Source organism: Podarcis filfolensis (assembly GCF_964270895.1).
Source record: "Podarcis filfolensis genome assembly, chromosome: 8".
Taxonomy (NCBI): domain Eukaryota; kingdom Metazoa; phylum Chordata; class Lepidosauria; order Squamata; family Lacertidae; genus Podarcis; species Podarcis filfolensis.
In genome coordinates, this window is record NC_139611.1 from 23,114,150 (window position 1) to 23,141,771 (window position 27,622).

At 46.6% G+C, this 27,622-nt stretch overlaps 1 protein-coding gene across 2 annotated transcripts; it reads right to left on the reverse strand.

Annotated features, from left to right (window-relative positions):
* Window positions 1–7,097: 7,097 nt before the first annotated feature.
* Window positions 7,098–27,606, reverse strand: CCDC27 (coiled-coil domain containing 27). Of its 2 annotated transcripts, XM_083625791.1 has the most exons (14): window positions 27,487–27,606; window positions 26,817–26,917; window positions 25,819–26,037; window positions 25,518–25,647; window positions 24,132–24,263; window positions 23,542–23,687; window positions 15,797–15,976; window positions 14,306–14,536; window positions 12,937–13,132; window positions 12,221–12,351; window positions 10,189–10,266; window positions 8,944–9,156; window positions 7,462–7,566; window positions 7,098–7,341 (listed from the first exon to the last, which is right to left on the reverse strand). In XM_083625791.1, exons 3-14 carry the CDS (start codon window positions 25,987–25,989, stop codon window positions 7,213–7,215), a joined length of 1,842 nt encoding a protein of 613 aa, XP_083481917.1. In that variant the 5' UTR covers window positions 25,990–26,037; window positions 26,817–26,917; window positions 27,487–27,606; the 3' UTR covers window positions 7,098–7,212. The 2 variants fall into 2 exon arrangements, with proteins under 2 accessions (XP_083481917.1, XP_083481916.1); XM_083625790.1 differs by having other exon boundaries at window positions 7,098–7,566; window positions 27,487–27,603.
* Between the last annotated feature and the right edge of the window lie 16 nt (window positions 27,607–27,622).

Genomic DNA, 27,622 nt, shown 5'->3' on the forward strand with positions numbered 1-27,622 from the left:
AAATTATCTCGAAGGTTCTGCTTCCGGGATTCCAGGGGGCTTCCGATTGTGGGCCAGAGTTCCTCGTTCCGTCTTGCAGAGCGGCAGTTTTCAAGCAATGTTCTAGGAGATCCTGCGGGACAGGCTCCCGGTTCCGGTCAGCCTTAATGGAGGCAGCTCCCACGACAGCGGGAGATCGTTAGTGATCCTACTGATGCAGATCGAAATAACGCAAGGAAATCAGATCTTGCTGTGCGTTGCAATAAATCCATGCTTTATTTTAAAATTTCATTTCAGTTTAATGCTGTTGATATATTGAAGTCCAATTGCAGGTGTGTGTGTGCACCATAATCTTTTCAGGCCTCGGGGCCTCTTCATTTGGCCCTGGTCTATCGTCTATTCATATAAATTAGCCTATGAAAAGTGTATGCAAATATGTGCCCTCCCTTTCCTGGCAAATCCCTTTCCTCCTTTTGGGTGATGTGCAAGTGATCTGCTTAGCAGGGCACCCTGTTCACGTGGGGCAAAGGGGAGGCCCCAGGTAGGCTTGAGCTGATCATGGACCCTAAACAGGTGCAAGAAAACTTCCGGCTAACTGGATCTATTCCAGGGATGGGTAATCTCAGACAACAAGACACAGCGCCCCTCCTTCCCCAGGCCTCTCTGTTTGGCCCTTGGGACTCTCTCCAGGCCATACCCAGGTCACACCAAATTCGCATCTGCCCCCAAATCCCAGGAGAAATTAAAACATCACTTATTTCCTAGGTCCCAGCTGTGCTAAACGTTTAAAGCAGTATTATATCATTTAAAACAATCACAGTTTCTCTCCCAAAGAATCCAGGGAAATGCAGTTTTTTAAAAAAGACATTTATTAAAATTTATTAATAATTTTATTATTTAATATAATTTATTTTCAAAACAACAAAGGAAATGTAGTTTGTTCAGAGGTAGGGACAGCCATCTACATTAATGCTTGGATGCCGTGCGCCATTTTGAATCAAGGTGGCAGACCGAAACATCACTTTGGCATGACTTTTCACATTTTCTGGGATAGGTTTGGCCACCTCTCGAGATACCACTGCCAAGCTTGGGACGAAGTTTTCTAAGATGAGGCGTGCATTGATGTTTGAACTCCAGGTGCCATTTTGAATTAAGATAGTATACCGAAACATTTTGGGTGTGACTTCGCCTATTTTTTGGCATGGGTTCATACCGCCTCCAGAGATATTATCACCAAACTTTGCATGAGGGTTCCCAAGGGGGGTGGCAGTGATTTTTTGTTGATGTTTGGATGCTGGGCACCAATTAAGAATCAGGAAGGCAGACTGAAATGTGTGTTTCTTCTCACGGAACAGAGCAAATGTGCATTTATTTGTGCCTTACTGAACACAGATAATGAATGACCTGGCCTCCTATCAATATTTATTCCATCAATATCAAGGGTGGGACCCAACGTTAGTCCTACTCAAGAGTAGAGTCACTGAAATTAATGGCTATGACTAACAGATCCATTCATTTCAGTGGGTCTGCTCTGATTAGGATTTAACTGGATACAACCCTATAAATATATCTCATCTGAACAGTTATTCTTGAGCAATTTTTACACTTGTGTCAGATTGAAGCACAGTTAAAACTTACAGAATTTCTTGCCACTAGGTTATGCCATGAATGCAGACTGCTATTGTTGGGATACTGCCAGGGAGATAAGATCCATCTGAGCCCCAAGCTCGGATGCCGGACGATCCATCGACCTCCCGTAGTCAGGCAATATCAGCAATTCAGCGACACTAAGCCTCTGGCTTAGAGCACACTCTTTCAGCAGAATTCACACAACAGAAGTTGCACAGCATGAGAGCAGAACTGCATATTTACAGTTTATTAGGCATTGGTCAGAACAAAGAAATCATGACCGTCTCCTCCGACTGCTCAGGCAAGACAGGCAAAATCGAAAGGAACATATAGCATAAACATCCTGTGAGACAGGAACTTACGCAGGGTGTTATACAAACATCCTGCACCCTTTTAAGGTGGAACGGAAATATCCTAACATCCTCCCCCTTTCCGTGTAACCTGTAGTACCTGTGGTTCAACCCAATTGCAACCTTTGTGCGTAAACCTTAAGTTGTTCTCTGTTAACAACCTTAGACAACAGATCAGCAGGAATTTCATTTCCTGGCATGTAGGACACCTGAATGAGTCCTTTCTGAATACACTCTCTTGCACGATGTAGCTTAATCTGCAAGTACTTGGTCCTTTGCTTGCAACTCTCCGAGTTCAGCAAAGCCAAACAAGATCTATTGTCTTGATACACTTGTATAGGACATTTCACAGAAACCCCAATGTCCTTAAACAGTTGCATCAACCATTCACAATCCATGAGTGAAAATGACAGAGCATTGAGTTCTGCTTCACAGGAACTTAGGCTAACTGTTGTCTGCTTTTTGCACAACCAGTCAAACAGGCAGTGGTTGTACATGTAGCATACTCCAGAAGTGCTTGTACCATCCGTGGTGTCACTTCCAAAACTTGCATCTGCAAAGATTTCAAGACCTCCAGTCTTCTGACTGGTGAACCTCAGCCTGTAGTGCATAGTCCCTTTCAAATACCGGGCTATGCGCTTCAGAGCTTTCCAATCCTGAACAGTAGGATTGTTAGCATGTCTGCTAAGCAGGTTAGTGCTTACAGCAATGTCAGGTCTTGAACATCTAGCAATGAAATTCAACTTGCCTAGAATGCATCTGTACAGCGTTGTGTCAGAAAACGCTTCAGCAGTACTGTCTACCTGGTAACCTGTCACCATCGGTGTGTCTGCTGGGTTTGCATCAACCAAATTCAACCTGGTTAATACATCAGCAATTTTCTGTGTTTGGTGTACCAGAAAATTACCTGCTTGGTCCCTCTCCACCTGCAGAGAAAGATAGTTGGATACCTCACCAAGATCCTTCATGTCAAAGTGCTCCTTCAGCTGAGCTAGGGAGCTTTGGTAGAAAGCCTGATTCTTCCAAAACATCAGAAGATCATCAACAAAACATAAACAATACAGTTTGTTTTGCCCCTCCTCCTTGACAAACACACACGGATCAGCTTTGCCCTGGTGAAAACCTAGAGAAAGCAACGTTTCAGTGAGTTTTGTGTTCCAACACCTGGCACTCTGCTTGAGACCATATAAGGATTTCCGCAGTTTACAGACCATTCCCTTCTGTATCTGCATCCCGTCAGGTGGAAGCATGTACAGCTCCTCCGCCAAAATCCCGTACAAAAAAGCTGTATTTATGTCATGATGGGAAACATGCAGTTTCTCCTCCGCAGCGATCTTGAGCATCAGCCGAATGCTCTCATATTTGACCGTGGGTGAGTAGGTCTCGTGGTAATCCTGTCCTGGTACCTGTGAAAAACCTCTGGCAACCAATCTGGCTTTGTGTCTGACAACCTTGCCATTCTGGTCTGTCTTGGCCTTGAAGACCCATTTGCTGCCAACCAGTCTCATTCCTGGGACTACCGGTACCAGCTCCCAAGTTTGGTTCCTGTTCAAGGAATCAACTTCAGCCTTCATGGCATTAAGCCAAGGCTCAGCATCTTTAGAGGTTAACTCCTGGACCTCTTTGAAGCTTGAAGGTTCCCACACCTTCTCTGAGCTACTAAGAACAGCAGTTGCCGTCTTAGCAAACTCATCAGCAAATCTCTTTGGAGGTCTGCCTTTGGTCGCCCTTTCAGACCTGCGAACTAGACGCAAGTCTTCTGGACTCATCTCCTCTTTCTTAGGAGAAAAATGACCAATGGTGAACAGTGGTTCTTCCAGTTCATTGCCAGACTCATCAGATGGTCTGACTGAGGCCTTTGCGCTCTTGTAGTCTGCTGTGTCATCACTGTCACTGACAGCAGCAGCAGCGCCGCCCACTGAACTGGAATCCGAACTCTGATCATCATCATCATCATCATCATCAGTTTCCTCAGCTTGATCTGCTTTCTTCACATCACCTTCATCCTCCTCTGGGTAACTCTGGAAAATTCCCACATTTTCCCCCCACTTAGGATTGTACTCAACACTCCTTGTGAACTTTATGGATTTAGAGTTAGTCATCCATACTCTGTATGCACCTTTTTCGTACCCCATGAACAAACCATGTGCCCCACGCTTCCCAAGCTTGTTGCTTTGTGGGGTGTGTACCCACATGTCAGAACCAAAGATTCTCATGTGTTTGACATTAGGCTGCTTACCAAACATTTTCTCATAGGGAGTGCAGCCAATAGGTGATGACAGTCTGCGGTTAAAAGAATAAACAAAATTCGAGAGAGCTTCCCCCCAAAACTTCTCAGGGAGGTTGGCATCATGCAACAAGGTTTTTATTCCTTGCAGCAACGTTTGATTTGCTCTCTCCGCAAGCCCATTCATCCATGGCGATCTAGGCGTTGACAAGTCATGCTGGATTCCCTTCTCAGTCAGGAAAGCTTCAAACTGCTGAGAAGTGAACTCCCCGCCCCGATCAGTAAACAGACAGCCAATACGTTTACCATGAGCATTCTCCAACCAAGCACAGAATGCCTTGAACTTAGGAAATGCTTGCGATTTCTGCTCGAGCATAAACACATGAATGTACCTGGAAAAAGAATCAATTAGAACCATGAAGTACCTTGCCCCTCCCAAAGAGGGCGCTAGAGGACCTACCAGGTCTGCGTGAACTAGCTGGTAGGGTTTGGAAGCCTGCCTGCTAGACTCCTTGCCTTTTGGAGCAACCTTCACTTTGTTCTCTGCACAAGATACACATTTCATGTGAAATTTGCAAGGTTTGATGTCCAAACCTTCAACCAACTCAGGCATCTTGGCTAGCGCTTGCCAAGAGAGGTGACAAAATCTTCGATGTGCATCATGAATGCAACCTGCATGAAGAACCTTGTTAGTTTGTGCAACACAACAAGTATCAGCATTAGATATAGCAGCATCATCATAAGTTAGACAGAACAAACCATCCAACAACTTTGCATGCAAAATGTCCTCTTTGCCTTTTCTGATGACACAGACAGTCCTCTTGAAGGTAATTTCAAAACCACGCCCATTGAGCTGTGGGACACTAAGCAAATTGTCCGCAGCTCCTGGAACAAAAAGTACATCTCTGATGGTAGTATGCAAACTTGCAAGTTTCACAGTCCCAACTCCTGCAGCTTGCAAAGTCCTTCCATCAGCCAGGTGGATCTCTCCATCTTGAGGTGTGAAGGAGATGAACAGATGGCGGTCTCTGGTGATATGTCGCGTGCATCCTGAATCCACAATAAACCTGCCTTTGGCTTTCGGTGAAGCAGTGCCAGCAAACAAACCCTTGTTTTCCACTGGCGTGGGCTTTTGCAGCTTGCCCCCCTGCTCCTGGCCATCAGACTTGCCTTTAGCCTTTGGTGAAGCTGTGCCAGCAAACAAAGCCTTGTTTTCCACTGGCGTGGGCTTTTGCAACTTGCCCCCCTGCTCCTGGCCATCAGACGTGCCTTTAGCCTTTGGTGGAGCTGTGCCAGCAAACATAGCCTTGTTTTCCACTGGCGTTCCACTCCCCTTCTGCTTCGGGCCATCTGGAAACATCTTGCTCTGTTTACGTCTGGTCTTCCGGCCTTTGCATAGGCTCTGACCTTGGTTCTCACGAGAAACAGAGCTCTCAGCTGCCGACTCCTTGGCTCCCCCTGGAGGCTGGAATGCTGCCTGGGATGACATCACAGTCAGCTCCCCCTGCAGCTTGCAACCGGTGCCCTCGGCATCTCTGCATTCACTCGCATTCTGGGAAACAGCCAGGACCTCCGATGCATTCAAACACTGGGCTGGGATTATTGGCTGGTGGGCCTTTTTCAAAGCATCCCACATGTCACGTGCCGTGAGATTTCCAGCAAGCGTCTTTATTTCCTCCAGAGAGACGGATAAGACAATAATATCCATGGCCTTCGAATCCTGGCCCTGCCATTTCTCTGTCCGAGGAACTGGAGTGGGCTCAAATACAGTATGCCAGACTCCAAACTGACGCAGCAAACTCTCACACCATCTTGCCCAGGTCTCATAATTGTCCCGATTTAATTTAGGACACTCAGCAGCTTCAGAGGCTTGGAAAAACTCCATTCCACCTCTTAACATCAGCCGTGAGCCTGTTGAGACGTCTTATCTCGGCAGCTCATAAATCACGATGCCTCTGGCTCGGCTCCCAGGCCAATTAGTTTAGCCGGACATCAAAGACGTCTTCCGCGGCAAACAGAAAAGCCTCTGCTTTCGCTTTTCCAACATACCTTAGCAGTCTGGCGCAGTCTTACTCTTCTGCAAGTGCCGTGAATCTGGGCCCATAACCTGTTGTTGGGATACTGCCAGGGAGATAAGATCCATCTGAGCCCCAAGCTCGGATGCCGGACGATCCATCGACCTCCCGTAGTCAGGCAATATCAGCAATTCAGCGACACTAAGCCTCTGGCTTAGAGCACACTCTTTCAGCAGAATTCACACAACAGAAGTTGCACAGCATGAGAGCAGAACTGCATATTTACAGTTTATTAGGCATTGGTCAGAACAAAGAAATCATGACCGTCTCCTCCGACTGCTCAGGCAAGACAGGCAAAATCGAAAGGAACATATAGCATAAACATCCTGTGAGACAGGAACTTACGCAGGGTGTTATACAAACATCCTGCACCCTTTTAAGGTGGAACGGAAATATCCTAACAGCTATATATTTTAGAAAGTTGCTTGTCTGATCATTTAGCCACCTCTTAAGGTGCTGTCACAAATTTGGCACAATGGTTCCTGAGATCAAGGAGCAAGTTTTCTTCCATGTCTGGATACAGCCATTTGGAATCACAATGGAGGACTGAACCCTGCACTGATTTCAACCACTGATTTAAAAACTGCAATGATTTGTGTGTGTGTCTTTTAGAATTCCTGCGCAACACCGGGTACAAGGCCCCTAGCAATAAAATTAAAATATATAACATGTTTTTGGAAGTTGTTGCTACTGCTGAGTCTTCAAGCTATATTGCAACAATATGACATGACTGCTTTGGTGGTAATGCAAATTATTAGCATCTTACACCCCTGGTAGGAGCAGGTTTCTTGCAGAATAAGAGGAAGCGGCAAGTGGGTCAGAGAGAAAAACTAAACATTAAGTGCAATCATTTAATTGGAGTCAGGAAAAGGAATTATAAAAGATGACCAAGAATGGATCAAGCCCCAGTTAGGAAAGAATGTGAAGAGGAGAGACTTTAGCTTTCAAATCTCTATCTGCTGGAACTCTTCTTCTTAGAGGTAGTGATTGGAGGGGGTGGTTCGGAGGCGCCCAGAGCTGGGACTTTCACCCCTTTCTGTTTCAGCAACTGGTAAAAGTCTAGACGGTCTGTTATGATTTTCTGGAAGACAGATCCACAGAGGAGCTTTCTGTTAGAAATGGAGGCAGCTATTCCATTCCCCCAGCCCGCTTCTGCACTGCAGCCACAGTGACAATCTGACTTCCACATGGTTACTTTTACCTGCAAGGACTCTAAAACTTCGTCGTCTGTGATTTCGGCCTGGGGAGACTTGGTGCCAGGGGTGCTGTAAGTTGCCTGGATGATTCTGCTCCGAAACCTTTCAAACTTTCAGTGAAAAGAAGGGCGGGGGGATGAAGTGGACAGTGCCTTAGTTCAAAAATTAGAGAATGTCATTCCTTAGAATCAAAGCTAATGCAGTGAGACAAGGTCACTCCCAGACAACCTGTTTACATTCGTCCTGATACATGTGCACAAAGATTCCGAGTAGGACCACTGCTTATTCTGATTTATTTGGGAGAAGGTTGAACATCGCACCAAGCAGTCCTTATCCCTCATTTTCCAGGGGATATCCCTGTCACTTTCCTTACAGCAAAAAGGTCTGGTTTTTTTCAGAAGTGGGTTTATTGCACAAGAACACCAAATCCACCTGAGTTGCACAATCTGGATTTCCCAGCACGTGACTGAATCGCACCCCTGAAACAGGGACATTCCGGAAGCGGCCAGGATTCTCGGTTACTGATTTGCGAGAGCCATGTTTCATGCCATTTTCAATTTTTTGATTTGTTTCCGTCTCTCAAAGAGCACTAGAAACTGAAATTCAGATTTTTATCCATTTAAAATAGCATGGCTTACCCCAAGGAACTCTGGGAAGTGGGGCAAACAGGGTACAGCCCCACAATAAGCAGCTCACCCCCCCCACCTGCCTGCCTTCTTGCTTACATCCAGCCCTATGGATGGCCCTGGCTGTCCAATTCCTTCTCCTTAGCCCTAGTGTTGTCCTTGTGGAACTCAGCAGGAAGGAGGATGCCGTCAAAACTAGATCTGGCTCTGCTTGTCATTGGCAGTGGCTGCAGCTGTCACTGGCTCTGGTGCCACGAACTGCCTCCCTGCCAGCCCCAATGGGCACCAACCACCAGGCTCTGGGAGCTGCCGTTTTTCAGACCGACAGAATTCATTTCTGTTCCTGAGATACTAGTGAAAATACTTTGGGCCTGAGTGTAGACATAAACGTATGTTCATAACATTACATGCACATATGCATGTAAGCATGCAAGCATGCATTAAACAGAGAAGGTCTTGGGTTCAATCCCTGGCAGGTTGCACTTGGCACAAAACTCCTGGAGAGCCTCTGCCCGTCAACGTAGACCAGGGTTTCCCAAACTTGGGTCTCCAGCTGTTTTATGGACTACAGCTCCCATCATCCCTAGCTACCAGGACCAGTGGTCAGAGATGATGGGGACTGTAGTTCAAAAACAGCTGGAGACTCAAATTCGGGAAGCCCTGGTGTAGACAATACTCAGCCAGATGGACCAATGGCCCTGCCTTTGTTTTAACTGAGTTTAGTAGCGTATTTTTGCACTGCTGTGGTGAAGGGTCGATAAGAAATGCAAATGTTAATAATGGTAATAACAAGGACCTAATAGCAGTAACAGTGGTGGTAGTGGTGGTTGAAGAAGCCCTGCGATCTGTGGAGAAGATTACCCTGGCACTGATGCTCTCCAGAGTGACTCTGGTTTGCTGCTCTGCCCGCTGCAAGATCTCCAGCTGCCTCTGCAGATCGTTCTGCCGGCTCAGCTGGTTCCCAACATGGTGCTGATTCAGTAACAGCTCGGCCTGGAGCCGGTTGACGTTGCTCTGCAAGTCGTCGATCATCTGGCTCTTGTCAGTTAGTTTGGATTCCAGATCAGCGAGGTCCTGCGTGGCAGGAGAGGATAAAGATAGAACTGTTAACTAAGAGTAAGGATGGAGGTTTCGATTTTGTTTGCTTTCTAACAGGAAACGACCTAATTTGCAGTTCCCGGACAAATAAACAAACCGAAACGCAGCTATCCTTTGAAAATTCACACTGCGCTGAATTTTTCTCCAGCCAAAGACTGTGCGCAGCAATAGTTGAAATGTGAGGGGAGAGTGCAAAATGGCTGCTGTGGGGGCATGGCATATCCGAAGATGGCTGCTGTCGGGGGACAGCTTGGGCCCATCATTATCTCTCAGTCTAACCTACCTCAAAGGGCTGTTGTGAGGATAAAAGTGGAGAGAGGGAGACATGTATTCAGCACCTTGGGCTGCTTGGAGGACAAGTGGGATAGAAATGTAGTAATAAATAAAGCAAAAGACAAAACAGAATAATGGCTTGAATGTAAGAGAGGCTGAGGCTGTAGAAACAGGAATGGCACACGAAAAGCTCGGTTTCTTTTGCAGGTGCCTTAGGAGGTACTGGCAAGCACACTGGTGCCCATGGGCACCACATTGGAGACCCACAATTAGAACTTAGGAACCTGCTTTGTGGATTCAGTTTGCATTTAGTGGCAAAGCCACCTGATTTGCACTTTCTGCAACAAGAAATGAACTGAAGCACAGTCCATCCACTGAAATTCACACTTCCCCAAATTTTCCAGTGCAGTTCCCCCGACAGGTAAGGTGTGGGGGGAAATGCATAGGCTGGGGTGCAGCGCATCTGCAAATGCATATATATGGGGAAATATAATTTTAAAATGCATCAAATAATGGGCATGGGGAAATAATGGGGAAAAGCATGCAATAATGGGCATATTAGGAGAAATTCAAACGGAAATGCTGAGGAATTTCCTGAGGACTCCCCCCTCCAACACATACAAAAAATGCAAACTGATGTGGAAATGTGGAGAATCGAAGTTTAAGACCGGAAAAAATGAGAGAAACCAAAACTGAGATATTCGCCCTCGCTACTGGCAGGGAGCAGCAACTCACCTGCCTGAGATTGTAATTCTCTCTCTCGATGGAGCCCATCATTTCTTCGTGCTTCCTCTCCTCTCTCAAGTTGCTAAACTAAAATAAAAAGGCAAGCATGATAAAGGTACAACCCCATTTAGTACGTTCGTGGCCCGGCGGAAATCCCAGCTGGAAGGTACAGCCCATAATAATACAGGAAGCTTCCTTAGACTGAGCCAGAGCACAGCTGCACCTAACTCAGTATTGCCTTGATTACTTAAACTGCAGAATTTGCTCCCACAGGAGGTACTGATGGCTGCCAACCAATCGTTTAGGGTTAGATTCATGGAGAAGGCTGTCAATGGATTCTAGCCACAATGGCTGTGCGCTGCCTCCGTAGTTGGGAGACAGTAATGCTACTGGAACACCAGTTGCTGGAAACCACAGGAGGGAACGAGTACTCTTGTGCTTTTGGCCACTGTGAGAACAGGATGCTGGACAAAATGGGCCACCGGCCTGATCCAAGAGCAGGGCCCTTGGTATGTCCTTATGTCTACTTCCAGCCGCCAGCAGCTCTGCAGGATCTTGGGCTGGGGACCTTTCCAGCACTGCCTGGAGATGTTGGGGATTGAACCCAGGACAATTCTGCTTGCAAAGCGGATGCTCTACCACTAAGCCATGGCAACTTCCTCCAAGTGCCACGTGGACCTCCAGCCAGCCACAGACCTGCCATCTCACCATAAGGCAATTAGGATCTTAGCAGCAAACCTGCTAGAAACATGTGGAGGGGGCAATCCATTCTCTCAGCCCTCTCAGGGACCTAAGAAGCTATCTTATGCTGAGTCAGACTACTGGTCCAACTAGCTCAGTATTGGCTGCATGAATGCCAGTGGCTGTCCAAGGTCTCAGAGAGGAGACTGTTCCAAATCCTTATCTGGAGATAGCGGGGATTGAACTGGATACCATTTTCCCCCGCCAATTAAAAGTTGTTAATCCATAATGAATTAAACAACTTTAATACAGTGGTACCTCGGGTTACAGATGCTTCAGGTTACAGACGCTTCAGGTTACAGACGCTTCAGGCTACAGACTCCACCAACCCAGAAATAGTACCTTGGTTTAAGAACTTTATCTCAGGATGAGAACAGAAATCGCGCGGTTGTGGCACGGCGGCATCAGGAGGCCCCATTAACTAAAGTGGTGCTTCAGGTTAAAAACAGTTTCAGGTTAAGAATGGACCTCCAGAATGAATTAAGTTCTTTTTTTTTTATATAAATTTTTATTGATTTTCCAACATAAATTAAAACACATTACAACTAACAAAACATAGACAAACAAACATATAAACACGTATAATTTCATAACCTCTTTTTCTTAAGCCTTATTTCAACGACTTCCCCATACCTCCCTTTTCTGCATCCCTGTTTTAAACTTTTTCAGCAACCCCTAATTTCAATTACTTATGATTCACTTTCTTTAATCCTTTTTCTCTTACCCAATCATTTATGAATTAAGTTCTTAACCCGAGGTACCACTGTACAACATTTTTTTTAAAGAAAAATGGCTTCCCAGATGTGCCAATAATTAACCCTTATTGCTGCTTATATTTCATAATTATCTCTAATTCACAATTTCCCCCTTTTGTCCTTGTCCATCCATTTGTCAATTCCAGCTTGTGCATTAGTTAACATTTCCAATGTTATCAGTGAGGATTGCTTATCCGTTTATCAATCCACATGAACCCATTAATTATTATTTCTGAAACAAAACCTTCATTTCCCTCCATCTGCGTATATAAAAAACCTAATCATTCCCACTCTGTAGTTGTTTTCCATTCAATTCCTGTATCAAAATCACATCAAATTAATTTGAATTCCCTACATCTTTAAAAGTGTCCTGAAGTGGAGACCTTCCTTACAGAAAGCAGGTGCTCAACCACTGAGAAACGGCCCCCTCCTCACCATCTCATGCATTCAGCTGTTTCAGAGCACGCCTTAAAAAATTAAAAGAATTCTCAGCCTTCCCCGCAATCCAAACCCAGCAGAACTGTGTAACCCCCCAATCAACATACTTTATTAGACATGGCTTCCAGCTGAGCTCCCCGCTCCCTCAGCTCCTTCTGCAAAGATTCTCGCTCTGCGTGAGCTTTCCTGAGCTGGGATGCCTCAAAGGATAGCTGCCTTTGCAAGGAAGATATCGCGCCTAGGGAATCAAGAGAAAAGCCCGTGAATGTGATCGAGGCCACCCAGTATGGATCGCCAGAAACTCTCCACTAGCATGAACCCTCTGAATTAACAAGCGAGGGACCTGCAAACCAATGTTGCTGTTTTGTTTTCGCCTTCTTGCAGGCATGCTCTCGTCCAATGGACAACCAATCCCAATCCCAGAAAACTCCATTCCGTTCCCTGTGCCCTGGTTTTCTTTTCTTTTTCCAACGAGCTACCATGCCCAATCCCAGGAAACTCCATTCCATTCCCTGGTTTTCTTTTCTTTTTCCAACCGACGCTCAGCAATCCATGGTTGCTGGGCACGCTCAACTCTCATAGGGCTCTTGAGGAGGTCACCCGCTTAGGATTCCAAAATGATTGTTTTGCATTTCAACTAACCTCAGGGTTGCACTGAGCATGCTCACAACTCCCTCTTGTTTCTCAGTGGCCTCACCTTAGTTCCATTTAAATCAGCGCCTACAATATGAGGTTGCCTCCAGAAGGGGTGACTCTTGGTTCCCCAAGGAAAATATTAGCCAACCCATTTCCATATATAACCATCTCAGCTTTCCAAAGGTACCTGTGGCCATGTCATAATCGCATTTCACTTTCTCCAGCTCGTCGTACAGCTCCTCGTTCATCCTCTGGAACTCGAGAAGCTTGATAAAAAGGAGCTCCTCTTCCGATTCTTCCATATGCACTTCTTCGTAAGACCTACTTTCCACACGCATCTCTTCCTCGCCCTCTGAGCGTACCTTTTCCTGTATTTCAGAGTACTGCGCAGAAAGAGCGCAAAGAAAGACTGGGATGCCAAAGAAAGGGCATGGGAGAAAGCCAATTTTGTTCGCGTTTTAACAGGAAACTATCCAATTTGTACTTCTCAAAGCAACACGTGAGCTGGAACGCAATTAGCCTTTGAAATCTGCACTTCTCCAAATTTTGTGCTGCGGCTCTCCAAGCAAGAAAGGTATGCAAAAGGAGAAGATTTGCACAGAAATGCATACCTTACTGAAAACAGCATTCAAAAATTCATTATAGTAGGGGAAACTGCATTCTCCCCCCCCCAAAAGGGTATGTTAGGAGAAATCCACCCTAAAATACTGGTGAATTCTCATGAGAATTTAGGGGTTGTTGGGGGGTTTTTTTCCTTCAAAAGTGCAAATTGCTGTAGAAATGTGCAGAACCAAATTTACAACTGGAAAATGGGGAAACTGGCCTCTGCTAGGTTCCTCTACTCAAACGTTTCCCCTTCTTCCTCCATTTTCCCTGCCTGGATTAGACCTTTTACTCACCAACGAGGCAGAACTTTAGGGTACAGGTCCTGGGACCCCACAGAGTGAGCAGGTGGGCCCCCGTTAAACGCAGCAGCAGGACGGACCACATTTAGAAGTAAGCGAAGTGATGAGGATGACTTAGGCACATAAAAGCTTTCTTAAACCAAGCCAGAAGCTTGCTCCACTTTGTTCAGCATTGTCTACACGGACTGGCAGCACCTCAACAGGGTGACCTGGAGACACTGGGGATTGAACCTTCTAAAGGAGTAGGGTCCTTGAGACCAGAGTCTAAAACGACCTAACTTCACCACTGCTGACTCTGACCCTGATAAGGAGGGTGCCAGCCAGGTCAGTTTGGACACTGGAGACTGAGGTCTTGCTGTGGCCTGGGGGAAAGGCAGGATAGCAAGGGAAAGGGACTCCCAAGGGCCAGGTAGGCAATCCTGGGGGCCACAGGTCAAAGGGTGCCCATCTCTAGCTTGGGGAGGGGGCAGGGTTCTGCCCAGCCCCATAGACATCCTGTACTTCTGCAAATCTTTGTGTGTTCCCCATGCCTGCAAAAACTTCCCTCTTTTGTGTGGACAGTGCTGTTTCGGCTCTAAGGACACCAGAGCTTGGGAAACGAATTTGCTTTGAGTGTAGAGAAAATTCTCCCCAACTAGCCTTCAGGCTCACCTCTTTCTCCAGCTGCTCCAGTTCATTCTGATCCTTCAGCAGCGTCTTGCTAAGGAGCGCCATCTTGGAGTCCACCTGTCTGTCTGTCTGGGCCAGCTCCAATTTCAACCGCTCCAATTCCTGCCGAAATTCTTCCGGGATGCTCTTCTGCTGCATAAGGACCGGCAGAGAGACACCTCGCCTGCGCAGGTTTGGGTCACTCACTTGCATCGTAAGTTTTTCTTCTGGTTCCTTTTAAGGAGAGGGATAAAAGATTCAGAAGGCGCTGAAGCTGGAAACTGAGGGCACAGCCCTCCAGTAACTTGGGGAAATGCTGCTAGAACTTGGAAGGTTATCTCAGAACTGTTGTAGGAAATACTGGGCACAGAGGATGCAAAGCATAGGAAGCATAGGGACTCTGCCTGCCATTGGCTCTGGCTGTGCCTGCTACTGGCTTTGGCGCCACCTACTGTTGGCCTCCAGGCCTTCCGCCCTACCAATCGCTATAGGCACCAGCCACCACTGAGGGCGAATCCACCAAACATATCCCCAAGCATTTGCCATTAGCACGGAGGATGCATTCACTTTCCCTGCTCTCCCTTTAGTTAGATTGCAAAGTAAGAGCCCCTGGCACATATAGAGGCTTACAGAATTACACACAGACAGCCAATGTGGTGTTGTGTGGTTCAGGATCCTTCTTTTCATAAAACTGCAGAGTTGCAAGAGACCTCGTGAGTCATCTAGTCAAACCCTCTGCAATGCAGGAATCAGAGAATCAGAGAATTATAGAGTTGGAAGGGACCATGGGGATTATCCAGTCCAACACCCTGCAGTGAGGTAGCTGCCAGTGGTCCCCTATGGCTCGTATCCACTAGGAGCCTCTCTGTGTTCAGTGCCTTGGATCCAATTTTTGTGGCACTCCCTTCCAGTTGAGTTCAGGCCGGCCAAAGATGATCTCAGCAGGTTGTCCAAGTGAATGCTGATTTCATAGTTTTAACTGACATTTAATCTTACCGTATAGTGTAAATTGTTGAAATGAAAATTTAAAAAACAGTGGTTCACGTGTCGAACTAGGACCCGGGAGACCTGGGTTTGGATCCCCAATTGGGTGTGAAGCCTGCTGGTTAATCTTGGGCTAGCCTCAACCTCTCAGCTTAACCTACCACACAGGGTTGTTTGGTCAGGGCACAGCCTTTGGTCAGGGCACAGCCTGACTCCCTCCCTTGGCAATCTTCACAGAACTTTAGCCTAATGGTTGCCATCAATTTGAATTGAATTAATTTTAATGAAATGATTTTAGAATGTTGTATTATTTTATTGTTGTTAGCCGCCCTGAGCCCGGCTTCGGCTGGGGAGGGCAGGATATAAATAAAATTTATTTTTATTATTATTATTGTGAGAGTAAAATGTGGAGCAGGGGAGAACCACGTATACGCCAATCTCAGCTCCTTGGAGGAAAAGCAGGACAGAAAGGCAGTAAATGAATAAACAAATAAGAAGGACTGGGCCAACCTTCTGGGCGGGTCTCTCCACTGGGGCGAGCTCACCCCCCTGCTGTGCCTGGTCCAGCTGCATCTGCATCACTTCCAGCTCCTCCCGGAGGACTGAGATCACGTCGTCCTTCCGGACGCTCTCCGCTTCGCAGTTGGCAAGGCGGATGAGTTCCGCTTCCATCTTTTGCAAAGTTGTATCCTTGGGGGGGGGGGGGAGAGATATGAGAACAGCCAGGTTGAGACCTCAAAGACACTTCCTACAGTTGCATGACATGGGTGCCCCAGCAGGCAAGGCTGGTTCTACAATAAACACTTTGTCCACTTACATGGCAAGGGTGGGGAACCTCAGGCCACAGGCCAAATGCAGCCGCCCAGGCCGCTCTTCCTGGCCCTTGCAGCACTCCTCGGCCATTCCCCCTTACTGGCCCTACTCTATGCCCTCCTTGAGAGTTTCTGCCTGGCTGGAAGGTGTCCCAGAGCTCGGTTCCTGCCTCTTACTTGCCTTGGCAGAGTATGGAGAAATGGATGCTTCTGTATAGAAGCCCTGCTGGAATGTAGGCTGCTGTGCAAAGGGAAAGAGCTGCCCCCGCTGACCCACCTACTTTTCGCTTCTGGCCATGCCCCCTGCTGGCATGCGGGCCCCACAGAAGGCTCCCCACAAGGGAATGTGGCCTCGAGCTGAAAACAGGTGCCCTTGACTGTTGTATGGGGTAGGGAGGGAAGACAGCCACGCTCAGATACAAGGAAGACTGCTGATGTAGCCCAATATTTTTTACTCTGACAGGCAGACGATCTCCAGGAGCCAGAGATCTTTCCATCAGCTGTATGTTCCCAAGTCCCAATTCATCATGCTGACTTGGATCTATAAAGGCCCATGTAGTTCAGGACCCCTGTATCTTTCAGAGTGCTTCTCCTGGTGTTGAACCCTACTCAGATCCATTGACCTGCACCGGAAGGCCCACTTCCGGGTGCCTCCCTGGAAGGGCACGTACTGGAAATTGTAGAACTGGGGGGGCCACTAGGTGGCGCATCGGAAGATGGCTGACAATAACATCTCTCCGACCCACACGAGGTAATTTGGAGGCTATGATGGGGGTAATTAGCCTCCTTAACCCCCCCCCCAGGATTATGGGGGGGACGGCCCTTGCCTGCTGTGCCCTATACCACCCCCGAATTTGTGGGGGTGGGGGCACTAGGCACAAAGCCCTCCTGTGGGATTTCGGCACTCCTGGACGCCGTCCCTGATCCGCGCCTCTAGTTTGCAAGAATCTTCAAAAGAAACAATTTGGACGAGATAAATTGCACATACTTCAAGGAAAAGGGGGGAGTAAAGACTGCTGACAGAAGAGATCTCTGATAACAAGGCAAGAACAAAATATGAGAAGATACGTCAAGATACGGTATTGCAAATGACTGAGGGGGGAGGGGGAAATAAAAACTTTCCTTTCCTCTTTATGTGATTAACAAGAATCCCCTCCCCTAATGAGTTAGAACTTTAAGGACTTAAGCTGTGATTTAAGGCTGTGTGGAGATAAACTTTCGAACCAAAGCAATGTTTCAAGACGAAGCTGGAAAGTTAAGAGTTTTGGAATGACGCAGTTAAAAATGCCGTCGCCATCTTGGGAGGCATTGTTGGAGCTCTTGGGTCTGGGAGGAGAAAGAGAGAAATAGAGCTGTTTACATATCGTGGATTAACTTCTCTGTGGGACTTAAGAGCGAAAAATGCCTGATTTATGATGGAAAGAGTGATGTTATCTACGAAGGAGATATATGGAAACCATCTGGACTTAAATTGGAAGAACGGGAAATTCACACAGGATTATTATATTTGCTTATCGGCTTAAGGAGACTAACAGAAGAGATCGTAAAAGAAAAAGAGAAATTATATGAACAAGATATGATGTGGAAACACCAAGATAAGACTGGATAGAATTATGAGTTTTGTCTGGACTGATTGGGACTGATTTGGACACTAACGCAGTAATAAGAAGATGATTTGAATCCCCCTTTGGATCTTGAAGTATGGGTTCCCCCAACAAAATTTAAAAATTTGGCTTTGTAATTTGGAATTTATGTGATGTGATTTAATTGTTCAGTTTCTGTTAATTGGTTCTCATGGGAAACTTACAGATTCTGGCTTCACACAATTAACTCAAGGCCGTGTCAATTTACTCTTGGCAGAAAGCCAAGGTCAGCTTGACCTAGAAACTACTTACTCTGATTGGTTAACGACCAGCACTCAACTCTGTTATCTAGGGATTGCTAGCACAGTTTGGTGTGTTAGGGGTGTGTTAGGAGTAGAAGTGCTGTGTATGGTTAAGAGAGAGAGAGAAAGAAAGGATTTATTTTGCTTTGTTTCGTATGCAGAAACTCTGCTGGTTTTATTTTTCCTTTTAATAAATCCTGTAAATAGTTATTCTGAGTCTAGCTGACTAGTCATTTCCACCTCAACTAGCTTCTTCGCTGTGCAGGAAAACTCTGCTACGTTTGGGCTAAAGCCATTAGAGCTATGCCTGACACTTCAAAGTTCCGTGAGGTTATGGGCATTGTGCTGCCAGCCTGAGTTGTGGTGGTGTCAGCATCAGCAGCGTTGGTTCCAGTAGTTCCAGAAGTTGTTGTTCCTGTTGGTGCAGCAGATGGACATTGGCTGGTTCCTGACTGTTGTGAGCTGGTGACGCAGTGGACACAAGGACAACAGCTGCAGCGTGTGAGTGCTGGGTGCTGTGGTTCCTGTTTTCTCTCTCGGTGGTCGTGAGTAGCTGGTTCCGGGTTCCAGGGACATCGCTCTCAAGATGGCCTCACAACCAGTTCAGATGGCTTTTGAGCATCTGAATGACTCCAATTACTTGCTGTGGTCGGAACGCATGCAGGCAGTGCTGCAGAGGGATCGTCTCTGGCAAGTGGTGAGTAAGTTTCCTGCGAAGCCTGATGATGAAGACCTCGATAAAGACCAAAGAGCAAGGGCCACAATTGTCTTGGGGCTGGAAGATTCCCAGTTGCCGTATGTGAGGGGAATCAAGACAGCTAGAGGTGTGTGGCAAGCACTTAAAGAACTCCATGTGCGTGAGACAGCGGTTTCCAAGCTGTTCATTCGCAAGGCATTGTACAAGGCAATGTTACAGCCTGGGGTTACAATGCAGGAACACCTACACAGTTTACAGTTAAAGTTTGCTGCGCTACAGGAAAGAGACTGTGCATTAGACCAGCAGGAGAAGGTGGCTATTATTTTGAGTTCTCTCCCGGAAAGCTGGGATAATTTAGTTTTGTCTCTAGAAGGCATACAGGAGCGTGATTTATCAATCAGTTACGTTACTGCGCGTTTGATTGAAGAGTGGCAGAAGAGGCAAGAAAGGTCGTTGGCTGCAGAGGCTTCTACAGGCGGGCGGTTTGGAAGGAGTTCTCATGCCGTGCCAGGGGTGAAGCAAGAGCAGCGTGCCGGTGAGGAGTCTGCGTTTGCTGTTAGGCGTTGTTTCCGATGTGGGTCTTCAGCGCATCTAAAACGACAATGTCCTGAGTTGGTCAAGTCTCAGTTGCCGGTGCAGGAGCAGAGACGAGATCAGCAGCAGCAGCAGCAGCGGAAAAAGAAGTTCTTCAAACAAAAACAGTCAGCTCAGCTGGTGACCGCCAAGGTCAAGATTGCTGATGAGAAACAAGCTGTCTGGGTGGTCGATTCGGGAGCGTCTCGGCACATCGTAAATTCAGATGAATTGTTTGTTTCCAAGAACTCAGCACAGCGCAGCCAGGTGGCTCTAGCAGACGGAAGTACTTCCGAAGTGATTTCGGGGGGTGCAGTTTTTGTTCCTTGTCTTCGTGAATGCCTGCAAAATGTACTTTATGTGCCTTCATTAAGGAGCAATCTGATGTCTGTAGATTGTTTGCTAAAAGCTGGGTTTAAAGTGTATTTTGAAGGAGACAGTTGCATTATTAAGAAGGCTGGTGAGATTTTAGGCACTGCTAAGTCAGAGGGAGGCTTGTTTTGGCTTAAAGCAGGATCTCAAGTTGCAGCAGTAGTCAGTAAATCTCAGCCTGCAGTGAATAACAAAGCTATACATGACAACTGTGTGCACTTATTGCATAGGAAAATGGGGCATGCTTGCTGGAAAAGTATACTAAAAATGTCTGAATTGGCTGATGGGGGTAATTTAAAGAGTTGTAACAAGTACCTTGATTGTAATGTTTGTAAAAAGGTTAAAACCCACAGAGTCTCTTACCCCAGAAGTGACAGAGTTAGTGAGTCACCGCTACAGCTGGTTCACATGGACGTAATTGGTCCGTTTGCTGTAAGCAGGGGTGGATCGCGTTTTTCATTAACAATTGTGGATGACGCCACGCGTTATTCTTGGGTTTTTCCCATGAAGAATAAGGGTGACGTGTTCACTAAGTTTAAAGGCTGGGTGGCATCTGTGGAAAGATTTCTGTCCATTAAACTCAAAAGGATTCAGACGGACAGAGGTGGCGAATTTATGTCAAATGCTTTTAGAGATTGGTTACAAAAGCGTGGCATTGGGCATAGAAAAACGAACGCTTTTTCCCCAGAGGAGAATGGCGTTGCAGAGCGAAAACACAGATCTTTACAAAATATGATGTTTGCTATGCTTGATGATGCTGATTTGCCCATGTCTTATTGGGGGGAGAGCATGCTCACTGCGTGTTATCTCCAAAATAGGCTCTTTCATCAAACAATAGGTACAACTCCATACTTTAAATTGTTTCAGAAAAAACCCAAAATTGACCATTTGCATGTGTTTGGATCAAAAGCCTGGGTATTAATTCCAAAACAAATGAGAAAGAAGGGAGATCCTAAGACCAAACAGTTAGTGTTTGTGGGTTACCAGGAGCTGGGAAAAGGTTTCCGCTTTGCTGAAGGGACAAATGGCATTGTGATCTCCAGGAATGCCATTTTTTGTGAACATAGTGGCTGGGAGAGACTACATGCCAATACTGAGGTTTGGTTTGAACCTTCCCAGGAGCTTCATGACTCTGAAGGTAAACATAGAGAATCAGAGTCTGAGGGGGAGGAAAGTTCAGATAAGAGCTCTCAAGAAAGTGGAATTAGCCAGAGACCAGTTGCTAAGCAACAAAAGAGAGGTCGTAGTTCTGAGGAGGAAAGTGGGTCAGAAGAAAAATTTTCTCCCAGAAGATCTAAAAGACAAAACAAAGGAGTGCCTCCGGTGCGTTTTTCTCCAGATACTGCAAATGTGTTTAGTGTAATTGCAGAGCCCAAGAGTTTTCAGGAGGTGTTAAAGTTACCAAAAGAGGAGGCAGAGCTCTGGAAACAGGCAATGGAGGAAGAGATGTCCTCTCTGAATGAGCACAAGGTTTTTACACCAGTAGCAGCGCCTGAGGGGGCAAAGATTGTAGGCTGCAGGTGGGTGTACAAACTTAAACCTCTGGTGACAGGAAAGTACAAATACAAAGCTCGTTTAGTGGCTCAAGGATACTCTCAGAGGCCTGGAAAAGATTATGACGAGACTTTTTCCCCTACTGCTAAGGGGGACAGTGTAAGGCTGATTCTAACGCTTGGAGCAAAGAGAAAACTCCTGTTAAACCATTTTGATATCCAGACTGCATATTTACATGCATCAATATCAGAAGACCTGTATCTAGCCGAACCGCCTGGTTATGAGACAGGTTCCAATAGAGTGTTGAAATTAAATAAAGCTCTATATGGTCTCAAACAGGCTGCAAGATCTTGGAACAAATGTTTCCATGAGGCCTTAGTGTCATTTGGTTTCAAGCAGAGTACAGCTGACAATTGTGTTTATGTACGTGGTACAGGCAGTGATCAAGAGTTTTGTCTGATTTATGTAGATGATGTATTGTATGCTTGCAAAACAGATAAACAAACTAAAAGGTTTGCCAAGCAATTGTCCAGTAAGTTCAAAGTGAAAGACTTAGGCCCGGTTAGGACATATCTAGGGTTGGAAGTGTGCTGGGCCCAAGATGGCAGCTGCCTAATTAGTCAGCAGAACAAAGTTAAACAACTACTGACTACATACAGGATGCAGGATTGCAAAGGGGCAGTGGTGCCTATGGATCCAGGTTTCATAAAAACACTTCATACAGATGAGAGTCCTGAATTTGAACATCCTGATGTATATCATTCTGTAATTGGAAGTTTATTGTATCTAGCACAGTGGTCCAGACCTGATATTAGCTATGCAGTAGGCATATTAAGTAGATTGGTCTCAAAACCCACACTAAATGCCTGGAAAGGGGTAAAACAAGTTCTGAGATACCTCAAACAGACAATTGGCTATATGTTACAATTAAATTCTTCAGAGGATGAAATGTTGAGTTGCTACTGTGATAGTGACTGGGGAAATTTGCCGGATAGAAAATCTGTCACAGGACTAGTCATAATGGTCGGTGGAGCTTTAATCAGCTGGCGGTCACGCAAGCAAGACGTTGTAAGTGTGTCATCAACGGAATCAGAGTACGCCGCGTTGAGTGAATTGTGCAACGAGGTGATTTATTTCAAGCATTTGTTAACAGATTTAAATGTAAATTGTGGAGAACCAGTACAAGTTTACATTGATAATCAAGCTTGTATAACCTTAAGTAAAACAGAGGGTTTCAAATCGCGTTCCAAACATATCTCTGTAAAATACCAAAATGTGCGTTGCTGTGTACAAGACAATGTAATCACCTGTACTTATGTATCAAGTGAAGAAAATGTAGCAGATGTGTTAACTAAACCATTGGCAAAGGTAAAGAACAAGCGAATGTGCAAGGGTTTAGGTTTGCTGGAAAAATAATCTCCTACATAGGTGTATTTGATGTTAATTGTCCAGCAGAATCTGTGAGGGGGTGTTCAGTTTCTGTTAATTGGTTCTCATGGGAAACTTACAGATTCTGGCTTCACACAATTAACTCAAGGCCGTGTCAATTTACTCTTGGCAGAAAGCCAAGGTCAGCTTGACCTAGAAACTACTTACTCTGATTGGTTAACGACCAGCACTCAACTCTGTTATCTAGGGATTGCTAGCACAGTTTGGTGTGTTAGGGGTGTGTTAGGAGTAGAAGTGCTGTGTATGGTTAAGAGAGAGAGAGAAAGAAAGGATTTATTTTGCTTTGTTTCGTATGCAGAAACTCTGCTGGTTTTATTTTTCCTTTTAATAAATCCTGTAAATAGTTATTCTGAGTCTAGCTGACTAGTCATTTCCACCTCAACTAGCTTCTTCGCTGTGCAGGAAAACTCTGCTACGTTTGGGCTAAAGCCATTAGAGCTATGCCTGACACTTCAAAGTTCCATGATTAATTTGATGTGATTGGCCAGTTAATAAAAATTATTTTAAAAAAAAAAAGGAAATTGTAGAACTGTATATGCTTTGATAAATAGCCTACACATGATATAAAAACCTGTAACTGCAGAAGGATAGTTCTATTACTCTGGCTGCATTAATGTTTGTCTGATGGAGGGCAGGTTCCAATATGGCAGGCATGCTTTCCGCCTGAAAACGGGACTTAGTTTCCATGCACCTGTAAAACTAAGGTGAGGGCATGGCTCTATATAAGCCTGCGTAATTCATAGGCTTGCAGTTTCCACTTTTGCATTCTCCCTAGAGGCCGCTGCTGTGACCAAGTAAAGTTGCCTTAAACATCACAACAGTGTGGTTATACTGAAGAACTCCGCTACAGGCATGAGTCCCCCCCATGCTCAGCATCCAGGGTACCAGTGCCAGTGCTTTCCAGTAAGCCTTGCACGGCCCAGTTCCCTGCTCCCTTTCCTCTGCCAAGCTGCTTTGACAGTTACATCCTTACCTTTTCCTGCAGCAGACTGACGTACCATGGGATTCTGCTTCCTTTGCCGGTTTGGCTTTTCGGGTAGACGCCGCCTGTGAAGCCCTCGGTGAAACTTTTCCACTTAGGCAACCCAGACATGCTCTGAGTAGATGAGGCCGGACAATCTGTGTGCGCAATGGCAACGGAGTGGAGGAGAGAAAGGCACCGTCAAGGTAGCGCTATGGATCATCTCTGACGCTAGTCCTGAATCTGCTGGGATGTGACTGAAACCCACACGGGTCTAGCAATCGTCTGGAAGCACCCAGGGTGCCATGGGCAATAATGGAGCCCTTTAACGATACATTTAACACATTGCCATTATAAAAAGAAGGCTGTCCTGGGATGTACTGCATCGGAAGGCTAGAAATCGTCCAGCTCAGTTGCCTGAAAAGAGGCGAGTTATAGCAGCTGAAACGAAAGCACTGCAGTTTTGTTTAAACATAGCAAAAGCTGCCTGCCCCACACCCCTTTCTGCATAGTCCTGAGATGTAAACTCCGGTTTGCAGCAGGAAGGGGAGGGGAGGGGAGGGATCTGTGTGGGAACCAGCGAGTCAGACAAAGGCACTCACATCTGAGGCAGCTCTTTGACTCAAAGATATCTGGTCTCTGAAGTATCAAGTTCCATTCTTCCAAGGAGAGCTGGGAGGACAGACTTATGGTGCTGATGTTGCAAGGCAGGTGGCCTTTGGCTATCTCATTCCCTGCAAGGAGGAGGAGGAGGAGGAGGAGGAGGAGGAGGAGGAAGGAGACGGTTACATGGGTCTTTCACACACACAATGCATGGAAATCGCCAACAATGGAGGCACCACTTTTTCAGTTTAGACAGCATGCAGCAAATCACAAAACAAAACCTTCAGCTCTCAGCAGGTTGCTGGATGATCACAACTCCCCTCTTCCCTGACCACTGGCCATGATGGTTGAGGCTGGTGGGAACTGAAGTCCAGCAACATCCTGGAGGACCACTGGTTCTCATGCCTACCCGAAGAGACATTTTGGACGCGAGAAGATTATGGAAGAGGGGCAGGTTAGGGTTACAACAGCACTTAGCAAGCTCAGGAGTCGGTTATCTGGAATGGACGTCAACATCCTGACAGTTCAAGTAAGATTTTCTTGAGTTCAGTTAGGATGCCTTCTTGATTGATAATGATGGATGGAAAGGTGCTCATTAAAGTACTTTGATGACTGCTTGCTCCTAGCTACTGCACACATCTCACCTGCTTGAGTGCAGCCCCCAGAGCAGGGTGGGGAACCTTTTTCATCCCAAGGGCCACATTTCCTTTTCAGCAACCTTCTGGGGGGGCACATGCTAGTGGTGGGTGGGGCCAGAGGCAAAACTGGGTGGAGCAATAAATTTAAACTTTACTTTTGCAGTAGACTAGTCTCTATAGGCACCCCCACACCTATCTCTATCCTTCCTGTGTGTTGACGAGGGTGGAGTACAGGACTAGGACAGAGTTTCCCAAACTTGGGCCTCCAACTGTTTTGGACTACAATTCCCATCATCCTTGACCTGGTCCTGCTAGCTAGGGAAAGGAAAGGAGATGTTAGCAGAGTACAATGATGCATCTCAGCCAGGCAAAAGCACACATGCAGGTACATAGCAGGGGTGTGGGCTGTGAACAGGATGTAGCCTGGAGAGAGTCCCAAGGGCCCAAAAGAGAGGAATGAAGGGCCATCTTTGGTGCTGGGCTGAGGTTCCCCATCTCTGCACTACAGAAAAACACTTCAGCCCATTGCTCCTCCTAGCTCAGGGATGGGGAACCTGCTGCCTTCCATAAGTTGTTGTACTCCCAGCTCCCACCACTCCTTACCATTGGCCATGCTGGCTGGGGGCTGATGGGAGTTGCAGCCCAGCAGTGCCTGGATGGAGAACCATAGGTTGGGGAAAGCTGTCCTCCAGCCCACTACACCACCCTGGCCTCCCACAGAGACTGCCTCTTCCTCTTGAGCCTTACCAAGGTGAGATGTTGAAGTAGCTCTGTGGCTGTACCTGGGGCACCCAGGGCGCATGAGGAAGGATTTCCGCAGTTCCTCTACCTCGGGCGTGTAGGGAGACCTTGTAGGGCTCGCCAGCTGTTCCTTAGCCTGGGGAAGGAGAGGAATTGAGGGTGCAAAGGAGACGAAAAAGGAGGCACCGCGTCGGCAACCTCTGCCGTTAATGGCATCATGCACTGAGCAGGCAGGGCTGGACTAAATGACGTCCAGGGCCCTTTCAAATTCGTGCTAGGATTCTGCTCGTATCAAAGCTTTGCCTACCTGCTTCTCATAGTACTCCCTCACTGCTTGGCCTGCTTTGCTGGAGGTGGTTTTGCCACTGGATGGAGGAGTCCACACCGGATTGTTCTGCTGCGACAGCCGCTGCTTCCGGTTGCTCATTTCCTGCAGCACAGTGAAGCTCTTCCTCATCAAGGTGTCGCGTTTCTCCATGAGGGCAGCGGCTCAGATGCCTCCGTTGCAATAAAGGGGTAAAGAGCGCTGCAAAGTTTAAAAGCCCGTTATGAGAAAAAGAGACCTTCTTATTGTCAGATGGGGTATATAGGACTGAACAAAGACTGTGAGCCTATACACACTGTGTCTGTGAATACACCCCCCACACACACACGCCTACTGAACATGAGTGGGACATACTTCTGACTGAGAAGAGCTTGGCTGCTGGATCAGGCCAAAGGCTGATCCAACCTGGACCATGAACTTGTCATCTAAGGCCCTTCTCTACCCCCCACCCCAGAGAAGTTCAGAGGGTGACAAGAAGAGCTGGGCCTTTTCTGTGCTGGCTCCTCAATTTGGAACACTCTCCCCAGAGCCATCATTACATGTCTTTAGGCACTAGGCAAAAACATTCTTCTTTACCCAGGCCTTTAGCCATTAAATAACCTATAGCCTGTGGAAAGTGTGTGGGAGAGGACTGTGATGATGACTATTGCCTTACTAGGCTGTCTGTACATATGCTTTTTATGTTTTTATCATGGATGTTCTGTAATGTGTTTTTAATGTTGGACATAGCCCTGGGATCTTTTGATAGCTGGAAATATAAAAATTGAATTCATAAAAATAAAAGTCCAAAGTCCTGTCTTTGGAGTGGCCAACCAGAAGCCCCTGGGAAGCCTGTCAGTAGGACCTGAGTGAAGATATACTCTCTCCCAGCAAAAGGTATTCAAGAGTTCTACTGCCTTTGACAGCAGAGCACAGCTGTCTAGTAGCCACAGGTAACCTTATCCTCCACAAATAACATCACTTTCACTATTAAAACTTACCTTTGAGTAAATGCAGTTAGGAACGTGGCATAAAGCGATCTATTTCAGGGCCGCAAGGTTTAGTGGCTAGATGAACCAATCAAACCTTTTTGTCGATCCGTCTGGAAAGACAAATTATAAAATGGTGGGGCTGAGTGAACAAGGAGAGACCCACATTTATTTCCTTTTCCAGCTGTTTTCGATGTGCTGGTATGTTCTAACAACAGGAAAAGAAAGGGGGGGGGGGAGACAAGATTACAGACAGCCTGTCCTAACACGCGACAGCACACAATTTTAAGTGTGGGTGGTTAAATTTTAAGTTCAGCGTATATACCAAACTATCTCTATACTTTTTTTAAAAAGCACCTATATCAAGGTTTGTTGATGTGCATAGTTATTTAAATTCATCAATTAATCCATTAAAAGGAAGCCAATTTAATATGTTTGGGTGCTTTAAACCTTGCAGTGGGTTGGACTAGACGACCCTGGGAATACATTCGAACAACGATTCCATGTAGGCTACCAGCGCACGCATGCGCATCGGAACCCGGCAAGCGCAACAAAGGCGCAGCCAAAGGGGCGTGACCAAAAGACAGAGGCGGGGCCTGTTCTCTTATTCTCTCTCTGGGCCGTTGTACCGAAGCTTCTCTCGGCCTTTCGCTCCGTTCTCCTCCTCCGCCTTCCCCCTCACCTGCCAAAGGGCCACGGCCCGCGCCCTCCCCCGGCTCTCCGGCCGCGCGAGCCGGAGCCCGGCCAAGGAACGCGCTGGCTGGTTCCCCACCTTCGCGGCCTAATGCGGTTGCTTAGCAACGCGGAAGCGGAACTAC

Coding starts and splice junctions, on each gene's coding strand:
- CCDC27 (XM_083625790.1), bottom strand. CDS start 25,989: ATGGAGAAACGCGACACCTTGATGAGGAAGAGCTTCACTGTGCTGCAG. Junction 24,264..25,517: donor TACTTCAACATCTCACCTTG/GTAAGGCTCAAG, acceptor TCCTCCTTGCAG/GGAATGAGATAGCCAAAGGC. Junction 10,267..12,220: donor TGGAAGCCATGTCTAATAAA/GTATGTTGATTG, acceptor TTTTTATTTTAG/TTTAGCAACTTGAGAGAGGA.